Genomic DNA, 19,043 nt, shown 5'->3' on the forward strand with positions numbered 1-19,043 from the left:
AAATAACCAACTAACATCCTCAGTTCATCTATTATCCCCTCCTTCCTCATTTTCAACCCTGGCTTTATCCCTACCTCTTACCCCACAGCAGATAAAGACTCCAGTACTGTATCACACACTTGAAAGTTGCTAAGAGAGTAGCTCTTAAATGTTCTCACCACATCCCAGACTTAAATGGTCTCAACAACAACAACAAAGTGCTAACTATGTGAGGTGATGGATGCATCAACTAACCTTATTGTGGTAATCATTTTGCAATATATACATGAATCAAGTCACCACATTATACACCTTAAACTAACACGTTATATCAATTGTATCTCAATAAAGCTGGAAAAAAAAATACTTATCCAGGGGTTTCCTGTAGCCCATGGCAGACAGCCGATGCCTCAAGGATCTGTGCCCCTGTTCAAGAGTAGGGATGGGGGACTTCCCTGGCGGTCCAGTGGTTAACACTCTGCAATTCAAATCCAGGGGGTGAAGGTTTGATCCCTGGTCGGGTAACTAAGATCCCACATGCTGCACGGTATGGCCAAAAGGTAAAAAATAAAAATTAAATTTAAAAACATAAAATTAAAAAATATTTTTAAGAAAAGAGTAGGGACAGGATAAAAGTTTAATGCATATGCTACTTCTCCCCCACCCCATAATACCCCGTATTTTAACCAATGTGAACCAATCACAAGAGTTGGCAAACAACCACGACTATAAAAACCGAAAGTTCAAGGATGAAATTAATTCCCTCCCAGAAGAAAAGGACACTTCTATACCCACAACTCACCAGGGCCCAGATGCTCACGAGGGAGGCACCACTGAGGCGGGAGATGTGCCCCTTGAACCAACCCCCATGGGGGTGCTGGGGTTGCAAAGGCCGTCCTTCAGGTGTATTCACTGCTGCAGTGGCACCATCTATCCTACTTCTCACCCTATGACTGTACAGAAAACGGACCCAAAATTGTCCTTGAGAGAATGGACATGACTCTTGCCAACTGGGTTTGGCTGGGAGCCCAGATAAGAATGAATAACAACCCAAGGCAGAGCGCCACAGTCACAGGCTGGGCCAGACCCAAGGCCTCTGAGGCCATCAGTGCTACCTGGGAAGTGATGTCAGGCCATGGGCTGGGGGCGGGGATTGAAATGACTCCCACTTCCCGGTATTTTCTTTCCCCAAGAAAAGGAAGAAGAGTGATACTAGTACCTTTTTGCCTATATTCCTGGTTAGTGTGATTTTTTGAACTACAGATAATCTCCATGCCATGGCTCTTTCATTATTAAAAATCATGGCCACATTCAGGACCTGGGACTTGGAAGAAATGCTAATCCAAGGACATTTAATCTGACCTAGGATAGTGTATTAGTTATCTATTGCTGCATAACAAATTACCATAAACTTTAGCAGCTTAAAACAATACATATTAGTATCTCACAGTTTCTCTGGGTCAGGAGCCCAGGCAGGGCCTAGCTGGGTCCTCGGCTCAGCGATGCTCACAGATGGCCATCAAGGTGTTGGCTGGGCTGCTGCCGTCTCAAGGTTCTAAGAGCGTGTAGCTGCTGGCAGGATTCAGTTCCTCAAGGGCTGTTGGGCTGCGGGCCTCAGTTCCTCGCTGGCTGTTGACACAAAGGGGCCCTCAGTCCCTTGTCATGTGGGCCTCCCCATCATGGCGGCTTGCTTCATCGAAGTACACAAGCCAAGAAGGCAGTGGAGAGTCAGCTAGCAAGAAGTAGATCCAAATCCTTTGTAAATTAATCGCAGAAGAGAGAGCCCATCACCTTTACCATATTCTATTGGTTAGAAGCAAGTCTCTAGACCACTCCCACTCAAGGAGAGGGGATTATACCACAAGGGTGTGCATACCAGGAGGGGGTCATGGGGGGCCACCTAAGAAGCCTGCCTCCTACAGATAAAAACAAGAATTCACCAGGGTAATCCACAATCGACTACAGTGGGTTTTTCATTTTTAATTTCAGTGCCTAATGAAAGCCTTAGAATAAAGATAATGTTAATAGAAAATATAGAAGTAAAACATTCCTCATTTATATGCAGGACTACCTATTGCTCCCAGTGGCTTTGGAGATAACAAACCAAAACAAAACAAAATCCCTGGAGTTAGGAACCAAGTCAGTGCTCTTAAGAAGTGAGGTGCAAAATCATGGCTGATTAGCAAAAATCAGTTCTCACATGTATTTATCCTTTCTCCCTCCCAAGACCCCACTAAAATGAGAGTGAATGAATGTCAAAGATTTCCCATTTGGCCCTTGCCATTTGGCCCAAGTTCAGAGGTAGCATCTGTGAGGTGGACAAGGGAATTCGACACATTTCTGGAAGGAGGAAAGCAGGAGCACCGGCCGGGCAGCAGGAGCCCCAGCTTCAAATTCATGAGGAAGGAGCTTAGCCAAAAGGGTTCTGAGCGGGGAAAGGCTCAGGCCTAAGATCGGAGTTAGTGCCATGGGAGTGAACACGACAGCTTAGTTGAAAGTCAATATAATGAAACAGCCAAGCCCGCTTTGGGACCTCTCTGCACAGCTGCAAGCTGCCCACAGGCAGACCTATAGAAAGGAAAGGAAGCTTAACTGAGATAGCAGATGAAGCATCTCCTCTCCCTCTCTGGCCTCGCTAAAACAACAGTGAAGAAAGCTTTATGAAAGTCTTAATCCACAAAGGCAAAGAGAACATAAGAGGATTCAGCAGTGGACAAGGTTGTTTAACAAAGTGTTCAAAGGTGGAGTGTAATCAACCAAGGAGAAGTCTTAACCTAAGACACTGCAGAGGGAGACGCAGACAGAAGATGAGCGAGTCCTCACGGAGACTCAGTACTTAAGGGCAACAGGAAGGCAGGAGGGGAGCAGAAACTGGTGTAGGTAAAAGTTTCTACACAGAAGGGTGGGATACCAAGGTCCCCATGAAGCCCCATACAGCTTGGCTACCTCCCCTCTGCCAGCTACAGGAGACCAGAGGGCAAGTGGAGCCCCAGGCTCAGGGACCCGAATCAGAGCAGAGGGCCAGGGGGCGAGAAAAGGTCAGGTCAGTGGCCAGGACTCTGAGAGCCCCAGCTCCTTCCTGCTCCTTGTTCCCAGGAAGCCTACAGGCAGGTTACCTGGCTCAGGTATAGTCTCCCACTCAGGTGGGGACTCATCTCTGGAGAAACTGATCACCCCAGAGAAAAGACCCCTGAACAGTGATATTTAGGGCCCCATGAAAAAGCCCACTTGCCACCTAATACCCTTACAGCAGAGACCAGCAGGCAAAAGACCACTCATGAATGTCTTTCTCTGAAATATGGAGCCAAAACTTTTGAGTAAGGAGTTATTCTTTTCCTCCTTCTCCATCTGCGCTCGCTTTTTCCTGTCTAATGGTTTTGCAGCTGCCACATCCTGTCCTGCTGGCCATCCATTCCAGAGTCTGGTCTTTGAATGGCAGTTTGGGGCCCTGGCCTGGGGGGACCTAGGAATGTCACAGATCCAGGCCAGAACCAGTGGGATGGTTTGGCTTAATGAGTTTGCCTCCTTGGGCCTCCATCTTTCTCAAAGCCACAGCCAGGTACACAACTGGTGCCCATCTCCCCTCCCTTCTGGAGCATATTTAGACCCCTTATCCCACAGCAGCTGAACTCTCAGCCACCACTGCCAGGCTCTAGGTGCAGCCGACCCACAGTTCCATCTTGCCCAACGTTCTGCATTTTTGTTTTATTTATAACCCATGGACTTATTTATCTTGTTTTTGAACCAGCCTTTTTTTCTGTCTTTTTATATTTTGTGTTCCCTTTTTATATTATACGTTTGGAGCCGAGAAGCTGATCAAGTCATGAGTTCATGGTACCATCTTGATGGAACCCCACATTTTGGTTTCTAGTACTATTTTACACCAAAAAGAACCAGGGCTCCTAGTGAGGTAGTTGATTCTGTGTTTGGGCAAGAGAACTAGTGTTGGGACTAGATGTCATGGAGACCATCAAGTATATCTGGAGAGGTCACAAGAGAGTCGAGTTGAAGGGGCCAAAACTGTGACAAGCATCAAAAAGAAAACAATGATCATTGTCACTGGGACCAACTGAGTTGGAGTGAGGCCCTGAGTCCATGATGACGTTCAGAAGGTACAAAAAACAGAAAGTGTGCCAAAGACAAGTCACGTGCTCCGATCTGAGTCAGCTGATTGGTGCCTGACTCGTGCAGCATGGACCACAGGAAAGTGACCTTGTGACTGTGAAACTTAAACCAACCTCAGAATCAGAGGGACCTGGAGAAAAGGGTATTTAAAATTAGACTCATGGGGGAGAGTGTAGGGAAATGAGCAGAGGTAATAACTTTGGGCACTGACTCAATTTTCTTCCCCAAGATGAGGCTGGGGCCTTGTTGTTGCCGAGTTTAGCTGAAGATCAAGAGCCTGCTATTTGTAAGCATTCCTCTGAAAGGAAGCACGTAGATCTTTAGTGTAGGTTTTTCTAGAAGGATGATGTGAGCCCCAATATAGAAGGGCAATGGGGTAGCAACAGCTGAGCTTTCCAGATCCAGTGAGGTCCCACCTTATATAAAGTCTTGAGCCCCACTGGGGACCTTGGGTGACAAAGGGAGTCATATTTGCTCTTCAGTTCCAAAATAATTTGTAGCTTTGGCTAATTTTATCAGGAACTTACTACAGCGTATAGAGGTAGGGAGGCTTCCTACTTGTCTAATTTAACTTGAAACACTTAAGAGTAAGAAAAAAAAAATAAGGATACAGTAAAAACAAGGATCAGTAATTAGAATCCCTAGGGTGAAAGAGCTGTATGAGGGAGAAATAGTTGTACTACATTATACCATTTAGTTCTGGAGTAAACAGCATTTATATCATCATAGTGATATAAACATTTTTCTTGCTTTTCAGTTTTTTGAATAAACCTTTAGAAAAGTACAGACTTCATTATGGTTACAGAATAGAACATAAATGGGTTTTTTAAAAAAGAAACACTATGATCATGTAAAAGCAAAAGGGCAGATGCACAGAGTTAGGAGATGGGAAAGTGAAAAAAGAGCTGGAAGAACAGACAGGGGAGCTCATAGATCCAGTTCGCAGAGTGGGGAGGCAAGGGGTCCTCTCCATTGCTAAGGCTGGTAAAACAAGAGCCTTTTTGAAGGGCAATTGAGTAGAATCTGTTGGGATTTTAAAGTCTATCTGGAGGGATCCAAAAGAAACCAGCAACAACAGTCGCCTCTAGAAGGTGATCAGAATGCCTGAGGAACAAAAGAGGGGGGCTTTCACTGTGGACCCTTCCTATCTTGGACTTCTAAACCTTTTTTACAACTTTGAAATAAAAATAAAGGTGCATAGTCAACCGTCCAACTCCAGGACTGCCCCCTCCCAGAAGAGCAGCATCGGTGCACAAGACCTGACCAAGAGCCTCCACCAGCAAACTGTTGGACACAAATACAACGCCGTTAGGACAAAGATGGTTGTGTTACAGGACAACCATGACATGGGATATCACACACTAAAGAATTCACTGGACCTATGTTGACGAACATGGAAAGGTGTCCCTCATAATATCTCATTTAATGAGATGAGTTGCTCAATATGTGTAAGATCTCATCTTTAGTACATTTTAAAATTATATGTACATATGATTTATACACACAAAAATACTCTGGGAGGACAGTAAACTGAACAGCAGTTACTTCTGGGGATAAGAGCGGGGAGAACAATTTCGACTAGAGATGTCTTATTGGAATTTATTATGAGACGTCTGCATAATGTGTGGACTTTTGTCGATAATTTCCTCAAAGTATAACTTTGGTGCTGGGGGTAGTGAGTTCAGCTGACGAACTCCAGGGAGGAGATGCTCTGCCACCTCTGCCTCCCTCGGGAAGAAGCCCGGTGAGAGCAAGGCATGATCCAGGACAAAGTCATTTCCATGTCAAAAGCATCAAGACTGCACTGATGGGTCCTATCTGGACCTTCAAGTGTTCAAAAAAGTGGGCGGCAAGCCCTTGTCTGACCATGATGAGCTCAAGATCAGGGAGTCCCTCTATGATCACGGAACTCAAGAAACCCCAGGAAATGTTTCTCGAATGAATGATTGCCCAGAATACTGTCCCCAGGAGCCGGTTCCTGAAGCCGGTCCAACCTGCAGGCTCAGCTGTTGGTGCTCTGGCTCCACGGCAACTGCTCAAAGAAACCCAGGCCAAAAGGGTGCTGTGAGGCAACTGACCGAGGGCTGAAGCCTGTGATCCCCAGACGAGGACTCAGCCACCCACCAGAAGTGTGGCTGTCTTGGTTAATGACGCACACAATTCTCAAAACCAGCAAGGTCATGGAATGTCCGCCCCTGTCTGGACCTGGAGGGTCTGTGGGGCCTAGAAGCCTTTTGTCTGGAGGACAATAATTTTGGACACATCCACGCCAACACCACCCACAGCTGCTGATTGTTTATTGCACAAGAAACTGGCAATACCGAGGCAAGGGGGTGGGCATTACAAGACAATCTGGTGACCAACTCAGAGCTACCAAAGGGCATTCCGTACAGACACCTCAGTTATATACACGTATGTACACACCCATACCCACATGACAACACTGCACACGCATGAGCCTGAGGCTCCCAAAACCCGCAAGGCAGCTTGCACCCCAACCCCCAACATGGTGAGACACCGCAGGGAAGCACTGCCAACGATTCGAGGGAAGAAGAAAGGTTGGGCTGCAGTGAGCTGAGCCACTCGAATCAGCACACGCAACAGAGCCAACATGGGCCAGGGGGAAGAACGAAGACCTGGGAGCACGAGACTGCCCTCAGAAGACCCCGTAGCCGGTCTGAGGGCCTGCATGGGGGCCCAGCGACAATCACCACTCCAGCATCCCAGAGGAGAGTATTCGCCTGGAAGATCTCAACACACAGCGGGATGCCCACGGCAGAGGCTGGCAGGAGCTCCAGCAATCAAGTCAGACTGTGGGCAGCAGCTCAGGGCCCTTCTGCTGGCTTCCAAGAGCATCGTTTCCTCTGTGCAGGTAAAGCTGCACTTCTAGGCAGAGTGAACACACTCTACAGTAGCTGGGGTGCACTTCATTCTCAACCCGGACGCATGTGCCGCCTGGAGGTCCGGGGGCTTGGCAGGTCAGCCCCACGTGCCCCGTCACCCCACCTAGCAAAGGGAGTTGTCTACTGGAGGCGGAGAGGTCGGGGTGCCACTCAGGACAACAACCCCCTTCCCTCTCGGTCAAGGGTCGGGGACAAGGCTGCTGGGAAGCTGAGCCGCCGGGTCAGGCCTGCCTGAGCTCATAGAACTGCTAAGCAGGTTCCTAAGGGGAGCAGCTGTTTGGGAAATTCTTGGACCAACAGTGCTGGGTCCCTCAGCGTCCCAGCCGTGCCTGGCGCACCAGCTCCTTGACAGGAAGTGGTGACAGCAGCATACCAACAACAGAACACAAAGCAGCCCTACACACAAAATGTTTCAAGTGTATGTAAAAGGGAAAAGAAAGTCTGAGGGGGTTTGCCGTTTCCATCCGCAACACCCAAGCAGCTGGTACGACCCTTTATCTGCTGGAAAGCACCAACTGGCCAGCAATGAGTGGAGGGAGGGGCCGTGCTGCTCAGCCTCTGTAGCTGGAGACGGCTAGCGAGGGACGAGAGGTGACCTTGATCTGGAGCTCCGCTCCCTCAGACCTTCATTTATACAGATCACTGGAAAAGTTCCATACAAAACAGAACGTCTTTTACTGGCAAAGACCGTGGGCTTTGTCAGCCCAGAACACCTACCCCGAGTGGTCGGTCTCCTTCTCACCTAACCAGCCCATGAGGCCTAGGGCTTCGGCATGGCACGCCCCACCTTGCACACTCACACACACCTAGGATTGGTCTCGGGGGAGAAAGAGGGTGAGCTCTACAGAGAGGGTCAGCCCTCCAGAATTTGCAATGGTTGATGGGGCCAAGAGTGACATGGGGGCTTTATTCCAGACTGCCACCAGTGGGTAGGAGGGTGGGGTGGGCAGGGCCTCTTGAGGTCAGGCTCTGCTGCCACCAGCCTGATGACAGTGTGGTCCTACGCAGGGCCACCATCTGTAGGGGCCTCCCGGGCTGTGCGGCCAGCAGCTTCTCGGGCAGGCAGGACTCAAGACTACATATGTGCTGGGGGTGTGGGAAGGGGCAGCCTGAGTTACTCCTGTCCAAAGCCCTCGGTCTCCTCAACGGCATACAGCAGCTTCTCCTTCAGCTGTTCGTAGCTCTTGTATGGTGGCAGATCCAGCCGGTTGAAACTGTTGAGAAAGGAGAGCAGGGCAGTCAGCACAGAGAGGTCAGAGCTCTAACAGCCACAGGGTGGGGTCAAAAGAGTTCCCAGACTGTGGCTCAACCACAATGCCGGCCAGCCAGACACCAGAACAGGGTCCCTGAAGGCTGTGCTGTGTCCCTGGACCATGAAGGGGTCAGAGGAGGCAGGGCTGCAAGGGAAATGGGGAACTGCGGGCAGTGGGTACTCAGGACAGCAGCTCTTTGCCGACTGGAATAGGAGTGTTTCAGTATTTCATACCTGGTATGGCCGTCAGGGCACATAACTGCTGTCACAACTCCCAAAAGATCAGAGGCCCAGGCCCAGGAGCCCCTCCTCCCCAAACCCCAGAACTACACACAAGTTGCCCGGGTCAAGGCCTTGAAGCCACCTTGCCCACAGAGCTGCCCTCAGTGGCTCATCGGGTCTCAGGTTCTGGCCACCTCCCACCAAAACCAGCACACTCACCAGGTGTGGCTTCTGGGCAGCCAGGTTTCCTTGCCAACCTTGTCAATGCAAAACTTCTGTGGTCCGTTGCTACCTGTTACCCAAAGAAGAACACATTGTATATAACAGGATGGTCCCTTCCTAAGGCAGGACCCTCCGACTCCACCACAGATGGCTCAGCCCCCTTCCCCTGACTTGCTTCCAGGAAGACACTAGGTCCTGCTCCCGCTTTGAGCTGTCCTCACCGCCACCCAAGGGTGCCAGCAGGGCAAGGGGAAACATACCAATGAGTTCGGTGAATCCCCCAACAGGCAGTCGGCAGGTCCCAGTGACAAACTGCAGCAGCCGGATTCTCTTCTCGTTGTCCATCTCCTTCACCACCTGGAACCCCGCAAGCCAAGGCAGAGTCAGGGCCCCCATGGCCCAGCACTTCACCCTGACCTGTAACTCTCCAGTCAGCCAGGGCCCCTCTTTAGGGCTGAGAACATGGAACCCAGGCTGGGTGGGGAGGTGACAGCCAGTACCTGGGAAACCCCAAAGCTGCTCGAAGAGTCTGTGCTTATAGACCGTTCCCACCAATCTATGTGACATCTCTTGGTCTCAGGGACACCTCAGGCCAGGTAGTCTCCTTCCCATGCAAGTTCCACTTTTAAAAACACACTAAGGGTCTTCCCTGGTGGCTCAGTGGTTAAGAATCCACCTGCCAATGCAGGGGACACGGGTTCGAGCCCTGGTCCGGGAGGATGCCACATGCCATGGAGCAGCTAAGCCCGTGCGCCACAACTACTGAGTCCACGCACCGTAACTCTGAAGCCCACGCGCCTAGAGCCCGTGCTCCACAACAGGAGAAGCCCGCGCACCACAACAAAGAGTAGCCCCCGCTCACTGAAACTAGAGAAAGCCTGCGCGCAGCAACAAAGACCCAACGCAGCCAAAAAATAATTAATTAATTAATGTAAAAAAAATTACTAAGGATGAGAGTGACTGCTTAATAGGTATGAGGTTTGTTTTTGTTTTTGTTTTTGTTTTTGGCTGCACTGCATGGCTTGTTGGATCTTAGTTCCCCGACCAGGGATTGAACCAGAGCCCTAATCTGGGCCCTCGGCAGTGAGAGCTCGGAGTCCTAACCACTGGACTGCCAGGGAATTCCCTGTATGAGGTTTCTTTTAAAGGGAGATGAAATGTGCTGGAATTGGATAGTGGTGATGGTTCCACAACGTTGTCAAAAGCCACTGTAAAAGCCACTGAACTGTATACCTTAAAATGCTTAACATGGTGAACTTTTATGGTATGTGAATTTTACCTCCACAGAAAACCTATATACGCTCATTCTTTTTTACGTGTGCTATACTTCAAAAGGACAACAACGACAAGACCCACTCATATAAAGGAATCGATTCACTGTATCCAGGACATCAAGCTCTTTCAGTTTCTCTGGAGCAAGCCCAGGCTTTCCCACCCCACCTGGCGGGAAGGAGGCCACGCGACCCACGAGAGCTCTCGCTCCTGCCTAAACCGCCCCCCGTCCACACACACACACCAGCATTGGGAGCTGGCCCACCGCTGACACCTCCTGCCAAATGCAGTGGCCACGACCCAGCTGCAACAGCTCCTTTCGTCCCAAGGGTGGGTTTTTCATCTCCTTTTGCAAGTTGGGGGAGGTGAGGAGAGTGTCAAAGACGAGGGAGGTGATAACACAAGCGTCCTCAAGCTTGGGGTCGAATCGGGTCTCGCTTTCTGTGGGGACTGCTCAAACATCCCTGCCCAGACCCTCACCCTGACTGCAGGGACCAGACCCAGTACCCACCTGCCAGAACCACTGGATCTGCTTGCTGTTCTTGGTGTAGTGCCGGTAGATAGTGTTCTTCTGCCAGTCGCTCATGTCTATCTCCTGCATGCCGCACAGCATCAGCTGCAGTGGAGAGAGAGGGTGTCAGGCACCCAGCGCCAGCCCTTTCCCCATGCTGCGCCGTGCCTCATCCACTCCCTGGCAGATGAAAGCATCCCACACATCTTCAACTATTTCTGCCGGCAGTTTTAATAATATGGGGAACATGTGGACCCCCTGCAGACAAGGGCCCAGGTGAGGGCAGGTGCGAGACGCAAATCAATGTTATTGGCCCGCTGCCACCGTCCTGGGAGAGTGCAGGGCTTTACTGGTGAGTCGCTGTGGGTGCGCGGCGAGGCTATCAAAGGGCAGGACAGCCCCAGGGGCAGGGGTTCAGGGTCCCAACAAGCTCAGCCCTCACCTCCAGCTCTTTCTCGTCAAAGTAGCGCAACCACTCCAGGGGGGCCACCTCGTTGAAGCCATCCAGGAAGGCCTTGGTCTGCTCTTCCACGCCCCGGGTGAAACGCCAGTCAGTCAGCAGCCTGAAACCAAGACCGGCCGTCGGAGGAGCCCGAGACCCACTGCCTAGGAGGCCACCGCCAGGGCCTGCCAGGGGGCTGTGATCGGCAGCAAGGAGGCAGCTGAGAGTTGACCTCGGGCAGGCGGGACTCCCAGGCTGCGGCCGGCCCCAAGGGCATGGCCTTTAAAACCTCAGAGTAACCCGGAGACGCTTGAATCTTTGAAATCCCCCCCTCCTGCTCCTCTCACCACTGCTACCTGAACCTCAGACGAGTGGAGGTTAAAAGACGAGGCAAAGGGTCCTGAAGTAATGGGCACATTCATGCACAATCTCACGTGCGATAGTGGGTTTAAGCGGGCAGGACACAGACACCCTTTGAGTTAGAGAAAGAAGAGGGATGCGTCGAAGCTTTATGCCTCTTCGAAGAAATTCAGCCTTGCGGTCTTGACGTCTACCACTTGGGAACAAAGGGCACCCAGGAGCTGGCACAGAGGGCCTCGGGCTCTGGCTGCCCCGGCTCTGGTCCGCACGTAACTGGCCATGGCAGCCATCTAAGGTCAGTGCAAAGTGAGAGGTTCTTTCCATCCCTGGTGACCCCGGGGCCACGCGTGGGGGCCTGGCTGAAGAGGGGGCCCCAGGATGAGAGCGGGAGACCCTTTCTCTGCAGCCAGCTGTGTCTCTGCTCCCCTTTCTCCAGGCCCCTGGCTCCCCAGCGCCTGAAACTCACATGATGTACTCTTCCTTGTTCTCCTCTGTCACTCGGATGCTCTCACCACCTTCCTTCAGCTCATGGGTTGTCACCTTGCCCAGGATCTCCATGTCCTGGATGAAGTACAGCTCTAGGCCGCACTCTTCCAGATTGTTCTCTCTGGGGGCACGAGAGACCAAGAGGGAAGATGTCTGTCTTAGAAGGGTCTTCCCTCCCTCCTGCTCCGTCACTCACTTTTAGTGCCCGTGGGACACGAGGACTCACAGGTGGCCTAGAACCCAGAAAGGTGTCACGGGACATCTCCCTGATGCAAGGAGAGAATTCCAGAGCTGCCCTGCAGGGGGACCTAGAAGCTGTGCCTCCACCCGCACTACTACCCACCCTGAGACTCCCTCGTCTCCCAGCACAGGGCGATGGAGGGGACTCACTTGATCCAGATGATAGATTTGTAGAATTCGGGGTCGATGGATTCCAGGTCTTTCAGGGTTGGTCTCTTGTTTAGCATCCGCTTGTAGAAAGGGAGGGTGAAGCCTGTATCGATGAACTTTCCATGGTACAGAGCCTGAGGAAGGAAGAGACATGGCAGAGAGATCTGGTTTTCCTAGGATGCCCCATATCAGCTACTTCCCAGCTACTGCTCCCTGCCCTCCTGAGCATCCGGCTACCCCAGGAGCCTGAAGGGAAAGTCTGCAGCACTCTTGGTCCCGCCTGCAGACCTCGGAGATGAGCAGAGCTGGCTGCTCAGGAACCCACCTCCGGCCCACTGCCTGCCTGCCGGCTCCCTGCTCTAGCAGAGATCTGCCCCCAGGCGTACAGAGACGACTCATTCAGCACAGCTCCAGGTGGCGGCCCTGACTCACTGCTGCTCTGAGCTGGGCAGCAGAGGCAGCCAAAAATAATGCAGACGCGGCTGCTGGCGGGCCAGTGGTGAGTAATAGTCTAGGGTTTTACTGGTCTGTCCTGTCCGCTGCAGGGCCAGGCGGGTCTCTAGACCGGGGAAGAATGTGCCCACTTCCTGAGCCCAGCACCTTGGCCAAGAACTTCCAGACAAAGGGAAGGGACATATTTAGTCATGGGCTCTTGGGTCCTCCTGAGAGGGGAGCGGGGCAGACGCTCACTCGGGAAGTCAGGGGAAGAAGTGAAGGAAAGCTAGCAGTGAAACCTCTCAAACTACCAAATGTGGCAGCGGGACCGTGGCCCTCACGGGCTCCCGTCCCCATCCTGGTTCGTGATGCTCATGAGACACTCAACAGGACACTCAACAATATTCACACTGTGCTCCTATTTCTACGTAAATACAAATACCTAACTCCCCCTTCCCTATTTTGCCATCCTCCTGACAGATGCCTCCTGCATCTTGTACCAACCGGTCTACTAGGGCTCTATTCTCAGCTAGTGTAGATTCCAAATCCCCTTCCAGAAGGCCTGAGTCTCAGTCGGACATTCCCAAACGCTGCCACCCAGCTTGTGGCAACACCCAGAGACAGGCAGCAGGTGGGCCGTGCCCGTCATGCCCCACCCTCAACAGAACATGTGCTGAATGTTAAGTGAAGACTTTGATCCAGGGACCCTGGGCTTTCGCTTGACAAATCCTACACAAATCAACACGAAAACCTTCTCAGCGCCCTGGGGTGGCCACTGAGAGAGCTCTGAACTATTTCCAGAACTCTCGCTAGCTTTTTGCATCTTTAGTGAGTAGTTCTGTAAAAGGATGAGGGTGGGGCTCAGAGAGGGGGGGCGCCAGGCTGCACCGGCTGCTGGTGGTGTATAGGGTCGCCGCCCTCCCTGGAGGGCTCGTGGCAGCGAATCTTACCATGGCAATGAATCTGCCAATAAAGCGGAAGTAGGTGAGGTGGTCGGGGTTGATGGAGGAGGCGGGGTTGATCTGCAGGCAGTAATTGTTCTTCCCGGCGTATTCAAATAAACAGTACATGGGGTTGAGTACCTCGTGGGACAGGAGGAAAAACCACTCTCTGTGAGAGAAGAGAGAGAAAAACGGAACTGATGGATCCCTCCCTGCACACCTGTTCTGGAGGTGCGAGTCTCCTGTGCTGTCCTGTTTCACCTAGTCTGGAGACATGCGTCCTGGGGAGGCAGCCCCACTGGGATCAGCACCTGGGCTAACCTCTGTGAACAGCTGGTCAGTGAACGGGGCAGGGTCAGACCTAGGGTGAACCAGAACAACTGCACTTGACAATGATGCTCAGGAAAACCTGCGTGCCTGCATGTTGGCTCCAGGTGCTGCATTCCAGGACTTTCCATCTGTTATCCAGAGCGCCTAATGGCAAAGGAGCTCCTTGCACCCGGAGCCACTATGCACAGTTGTGTAGGCTATGCACTGCACAACGACACGATGTTACAGTATCACAGATTTGTACATTTATCACAACAATTTTCCTGCAAATAGCAGTCAAGCTGCCTTTTTTCTGATAAAACCAGTATATCTCGGCCATATTCCAACACAGAAGTGTCTTGACAAAGGGCATCTTTTTCTAAATCTTGCAAAGGTGCTGTATGAACAGCAGCCACCCTGCTTCCACCCTACCTGAGTAGGCAGCATAATGTGAATACGAGGTAATACGTTCCTAACTCCTTCTGCATGAAAACTCTGTAACCCGTGCGGTGTCTACACTTCACTCCCACCAGCTACCACGCAGGTATCTCACTGCCCTTGCACTTTTCCATCCCCTCACCCCAGACCCCATCAACCACACCCTTCCCCATATGTCCACGCATTCATCTGAACCAATGCCCACGCCTTAGCATCTCTTTGCTCCCTAGGTACAAGCCTCAAGCCAGAATTCAGAGTCCTTTGGGGCTTGAGCTAAACCAGCAGGGGGACGTCCCAAGGGGGCCAGTCCCTGGCTGCTGGGCTGTTTGTGGCCAGGCAGACGAGGAGTCCTTCGATGCAGAGGGTGCCCCGGTATCCTGTCCGTGGTTCTACCCTGTGGTAGAACAGCATGACGTAACCTACCATAGGGTAAAACCACTGGCAGGACACAGAGAGACAGACACACACGGGGCGGGAGCCACACCACCAAGCAGAGCCTAGAGAGGAGGTCACCACAGTCACCACGGAAAAAAGAGCAATCGATCCGTGGGTGCCAACACAGAGGGCAACGCCACCAGCACACAGAGGACCAGAAGCAAGTTAACCCAACACCAAGTGAGAAGACGTCCCCACACCATGAGAGGTCAGCAAGCTGAGCAGTCACCGCAGGCCAGGATGCTCCTTCTCTCTGCCGGGGCCCTTGTGCCCCATCGTCCAAGGCAACATTTTGCCAGAGAGTCTGTTAACTTTTGTAGGTGGGCTGGGGTAAGGGCAAGACAATGCTTTGAGCTCTTTTTAGGGTTATATCAGCTATTTTAATTTATTGACCCTGTGCACATGACACGCAGCTGAGTACTGATCAATGCCCTTTGGACTGTGACACAGCTTATACATGCCAGGTATACACCAAGACAGCCGACTTAACACGCCCCGGCTGCCTCAAGACGAAGTGAAGCCCAGGGTCGATTCTACCAGACAACCACTTAACACTGATATTTAGCTACTGACACTGGTGTAGCCGGAAATAATGACAGGTTGGTTGGTAAAGAGCCATTGTCCTGAGCCCCTCTCCCAGAAGCCCCCTAGCCTCCCCATGACCCAAAAACTAAAGGATTAATGCCTAGCCCAGCAGGGGACCCCCGGACCCAGCTCCAGCGCCCCTTCGGACTGGCCACACCCCTGCCCACTCCTGAAGATGCAGGAGAGATCTGGCAACACTCTGAGCAAGAAGGAGGCAGCTTTCTGGGCGTGGGCCCTGTAGCCAGGGGAAGCGGGGTGCAGCGCAGCCTTCCAGGGCTCCCAGCTCACCTGGCAATGCCTCCATAGTCCAGGCCCTCCTCGCCGCGCATGATGATGTAGAGCCGGCGGCGCAGGTCATAGGGCTTCATGTTCATGATCTGGGGAGACAGAAGATCGTGGCCAGCCTGCCACTCTCCCTTCCATGGCAGGCTGGGGGGTGGGGGACAGGGGACTGCCAGGCCTGCTCTTCGGCAGATACCGGTCACCAAGGCCCACGCCTTGAGAACTCTACCATGTGGGCTTAACAGGCTACATGATAGAAGACAGGGTAGCAGGAGAGGACCTCCTGCCTGCCCCCGGTCTTAGACACGGTGATTATTCTCTAACCTGTTGGAAAGAATCCTCAAAAAGTGTCTGCCTGGAAACGCTGATCTTCACATGGCTGGGGAGAGCATTTGACTGATAAGAAAAGGAAAAAACAAACCTCAAATTGGGGTCTTGGTGGTAACTATTCAGTCTGGTCACCTGTCTGTCTGAACAGACTTCCCCATCCCCCTGGGCTTGGGGAGAGAACTTGGCTGGCTTCCTAGAGATAACGTCACAAAACTGCTCGAGGTGAGACAAGTGACCTGCTCCCACCTAAGACACAGGCATTCCAACACCTGCTGCTGGGCTAGAAAATTGTGCTGAAATAACTCTACAACCCCAATCTCCGGGGGAGGTCCCAGTACCAGAACTCACATGGCAGAGGAAACGGAACTGGTGATACTTCCACCGAAAACTTCGGTCATAGGCACCAGGGGAACCTTGCTTCGTCCTGGAAAGAGCAAAGATTTCTGGAATCCATGTGATTTCTCAAAAATTAGCAACGCATCTTGTTAGTCCTAAGGAAAGCTGATGCTATGTTAATTTAAAGACGAGTAAAGTAAGGCATAAAAGAAAGAAAGTGACTGCCATTAAGATCTTCTGAAGATTTGAAGACTAAAAAGAACTAGAAGTAAAGCCAGGGGGACTTCCCTGGTGGCGCAGTGGTTAACAATCCACAGGCCAAGTCAGGGGACACGGGTTCGACCTCTGGTCCGGGAAGATCCCACATGCCACAGAGCAACTAAGCCCGTGCGCCACAACTACTGAGCCTGCGCTCCAGAGCCCGCAAGCCACAACTACTGAGCCCACGTGCCACAACTACTGAAGCCTGTGCACCTAGAGCCCGTGCTCTGCAACAGAGTAGCCCCCGCTCGCCGCAACTAGAGAAAGCCCACATGCAGCAATGAAGACCCAACGCAGCCAAAAATAAATAAATAAATAAATTTATTTTAAAAAAAGAAAGCCAGACCTCTTGCTTTTAGAGAAAGACCCCCAGTGTTATTCTGAGTAAATAGAGTAGCCCCTTCCCTCCACATCCCCACTAGTGTGACATCAAAACTGGCCACTAGAGGGCAGTAAGAGCAGCTATACCAGGCCTGTGCTAAGAGTGATGTCACCTGTGCAAAGTCCTTACCCAGACTCAAACCCTGGGCGAGGATCCTTAAAGGTGGTGGTGCGGGTATTGTGGTCCACGAAGTAACGCACCCCCTCGCTGGTGTACTTCATCTCCCACCCTGGGGGCAGAGCTGGTTCCTGGATCATCCTGGAAACATGGGAAGAGAGGAGCTAAGGGCTGGCCTCACCTTCTGGGCCTCCATGCTAAGGAGGCTGGGGTCCCTGAAGTGCTGCTTTCTCTCTGTTTTCACCCAGGCCCTGCAGAGCCCTTGAGGGTGGGCCTTGAGGAAATGTGCTTGGCAGTACCCAAGTCCTGAGGATGGTTCTGCAGCAGAGAGAGGTCATCTACTGTCCCAGGGCCAAAGAACCAGCCCTGGGTGGATGGCCGTGGCCTGAGCGGGCACCAGCAATCCCAAGGCACCCAGTGCTCCATCCCAGACTAGCTTCTGGGGGGTGGGGAGTTGACAGTGTTGGGGCAGGGTTCTCAACCCTTCTGAAATCACACGATCGGCAGCCTGCACAATTGGCACAGAGACCAGCAGCACCTGCCAGCCAGGCCACGCTGTATCCACGAGGAAGGCCAACTTAAGGTGCCACTTTCAAGCTCTCAATGGGCCAACACCATATCATGAGGGTCTCAGGGCACCTGTGTGTGGCCGAAGGTCCCAGAACATCGGCCGTGGAGGACAAATGCAGTCCAAGGCCACTGGGCCAGTACTGGAGGTGCACAGGGCCCAGCCCAGACCCCTCCTGGCCTGAGTCCTTACCCCTGGGTCCGAGGGTCCTCCCACTGGGTAGTGCGTGTGTTATGGTTCACGTAATACACCCGTCCGTTGTCCTGTCTCTTCTCTGCCAGGGGAGAAGAAGGAAAAGCAGACTCTCAGATTGAGACGTCTTGAGCCCATGTCCTCTCCCCTCTGACTCCCACCTCCCGGGTGCTGGGTCTGAACTTCTACCCCTGTTCCTAACCTGTTAGAGAAGTTTAACCAGCGCGAGCCTGGCTCACTCACATCTGTCACTGGCAAGAAGGACAAAGAGAATCTTGCCCTACTGGGGAGTAGGGGAGGGATATACACATTTTCAACTCCAGATCAAACACCATCTTTGGTTGGTTGATTTGCTGGAGGCAAGGGGGCGGTGTGGCAACACGAAGGGGGAGCAGCCCAACTGAAACCAGAGGCATAATTGCATCCAGCTGTGTGCAAAGTGGAGGCACAGCCCAGCCTCCCCTGGATCCTGGTCCCCACCCCAGTCCATCACGGCTGCTCTCTGGTTCTGCAACCCCTCCATCCACTGGATGCAGCCGACCCAGGTGCCCCTGTCCCACAGGCAGGGTCACTGTGGGGTGGCTGCATTTTCCTTCATCCCTCTCTGATCAGCGCTCTGCACCACAGGGCCTACATACCCCCCTGCTTAAAGGCAAAGTTTTGTTCTCAAACTCCTACATCCCAGCAAAACCTCTATGTTGCATACATGCCAAGAGACACCTGTGGTTGTGGGCACTTACAGTGCCATCTTGGTCTTATACCTAAGTGTGTGCTTCGAGATGGGGCAGTGTTTGGGGAGCTCAGACATACTTTCTATTCTCTGGACAACATTTACCCTCTTGCCCTTTTACTGGTGTACTAACAATGGCGCTGAGTCGTTTGAGGGAGAAACTCTGGGCTCCAGGGGCAAACTCAACTCCAGCTGGTGATTCTGGTCTTTAACAGGGATTGAAAGGGGCGACCATCAGCTCCAGGTGGATGGCAGGCAAGACCGGAGCAAGACTCCGAACCCAAGAGCGGTCACCTTTCCCAGCTCAAAGTTCCTGGGCTTTCAAACCTGTTTCTGTCCTGAAAACAAACAATGCTCATGGCCCTCCCTCTTTTACGATGACAGGGAGAAATTAAAGAAATAAAAATAATCAGTTCCAGAAGCTACAGGGAAACCAAAAGCTGAAAAAGACACAGAACTAGGGAGCCCAGCCCCCTCTCCTTGAGTAGCAGGTTGCAATGTTCACAGTATCAACCCACGGTCCTGGTCTCTGTCTGAC

The 19,043-nt window shown here is 52.1% G+C and overlaps 1 protein-coding gene across 3 annotated transcripts in view; it reads right to left on the bottom strand.

Moving 5' to 3' along the window:
• Positions 1–6,003: 6,003 nt before the first annotated feature.
• WWP2 (WW domain containing E3 ubiquitin protein ligase 2) overlaps positions 6,004–19,043 on the bottom strand; it is a 145,579-nt gene continuing 132,539 nt past the window's right edge. For 2 of the 3 annotated variants that reach the window (XM_061174376.1, XM_061174377.1), the window contains exons 12-24: positions 17,776–17,857; positions 17,028–17,156; positions 16,268–16,343; positions 15,914–15,985; positions 15,596–15,684; positions 13,550–13,709; positions 12,165–12,298; positions 11,755–11,895; positions 10,929–11,049; positions 10,487–10,591; positions 8,964–9,060; positions 8,701–8,773; positions 6,004–8,221 (exon numbers count right to left, since the gene is read on the bottom strand). In XM_061174376.1, the coding sequence (XP_061030359.1) occupies positions 8,122–8,221; positions 8,701–8,773; positions 8,964–9,060; positions 10,487–10,591; positions 10,929–11,049; positions 11,755–11,895; positions 12,165–12,298; positions 13,550–13,709; positions 15,596–15,684; positions 15,914–15,985; positions 16,268–16,343; positions 17,028–17,156; positions 17,776–17,857 (1,379 nt within the window). In that variant the 3' untranslated portion in view covers positions 6,004–8,121. The remainder of the gene's footprint in view (positions 8,222–8,700; positions 8,774–8,963; positions 9,061–10,486; positions 10,592–10,928; positions 11,050–11,754; positions 11,896–12,164; positions 12,299–13,549; positions 13,710–15,595; positions 15,685–15,913; positions 15,986–16,267; positions 16,344–17,027; positions 17,157–17,775; positions 17,858–19,043) is intronic. The other variant, XM_061174378.1, reaches the window with a different exon arrangement.

Source organism: Eubalaena glacialis, chromosome 18, assembly GCF_028564815.1.
Source record: "Eubalaena glacialis isolate mEubGla1 chromosome 18, mEubGla1.1.hap2.+ XY, whole genome shotgun sequence".
Classification (NCBI taxonomy): Eukaryota; Metazoa; Chordata; class Mammalia; order Artiodactyla; family Balaenidae; genus Eubalaena; species Eubalaena glacialis.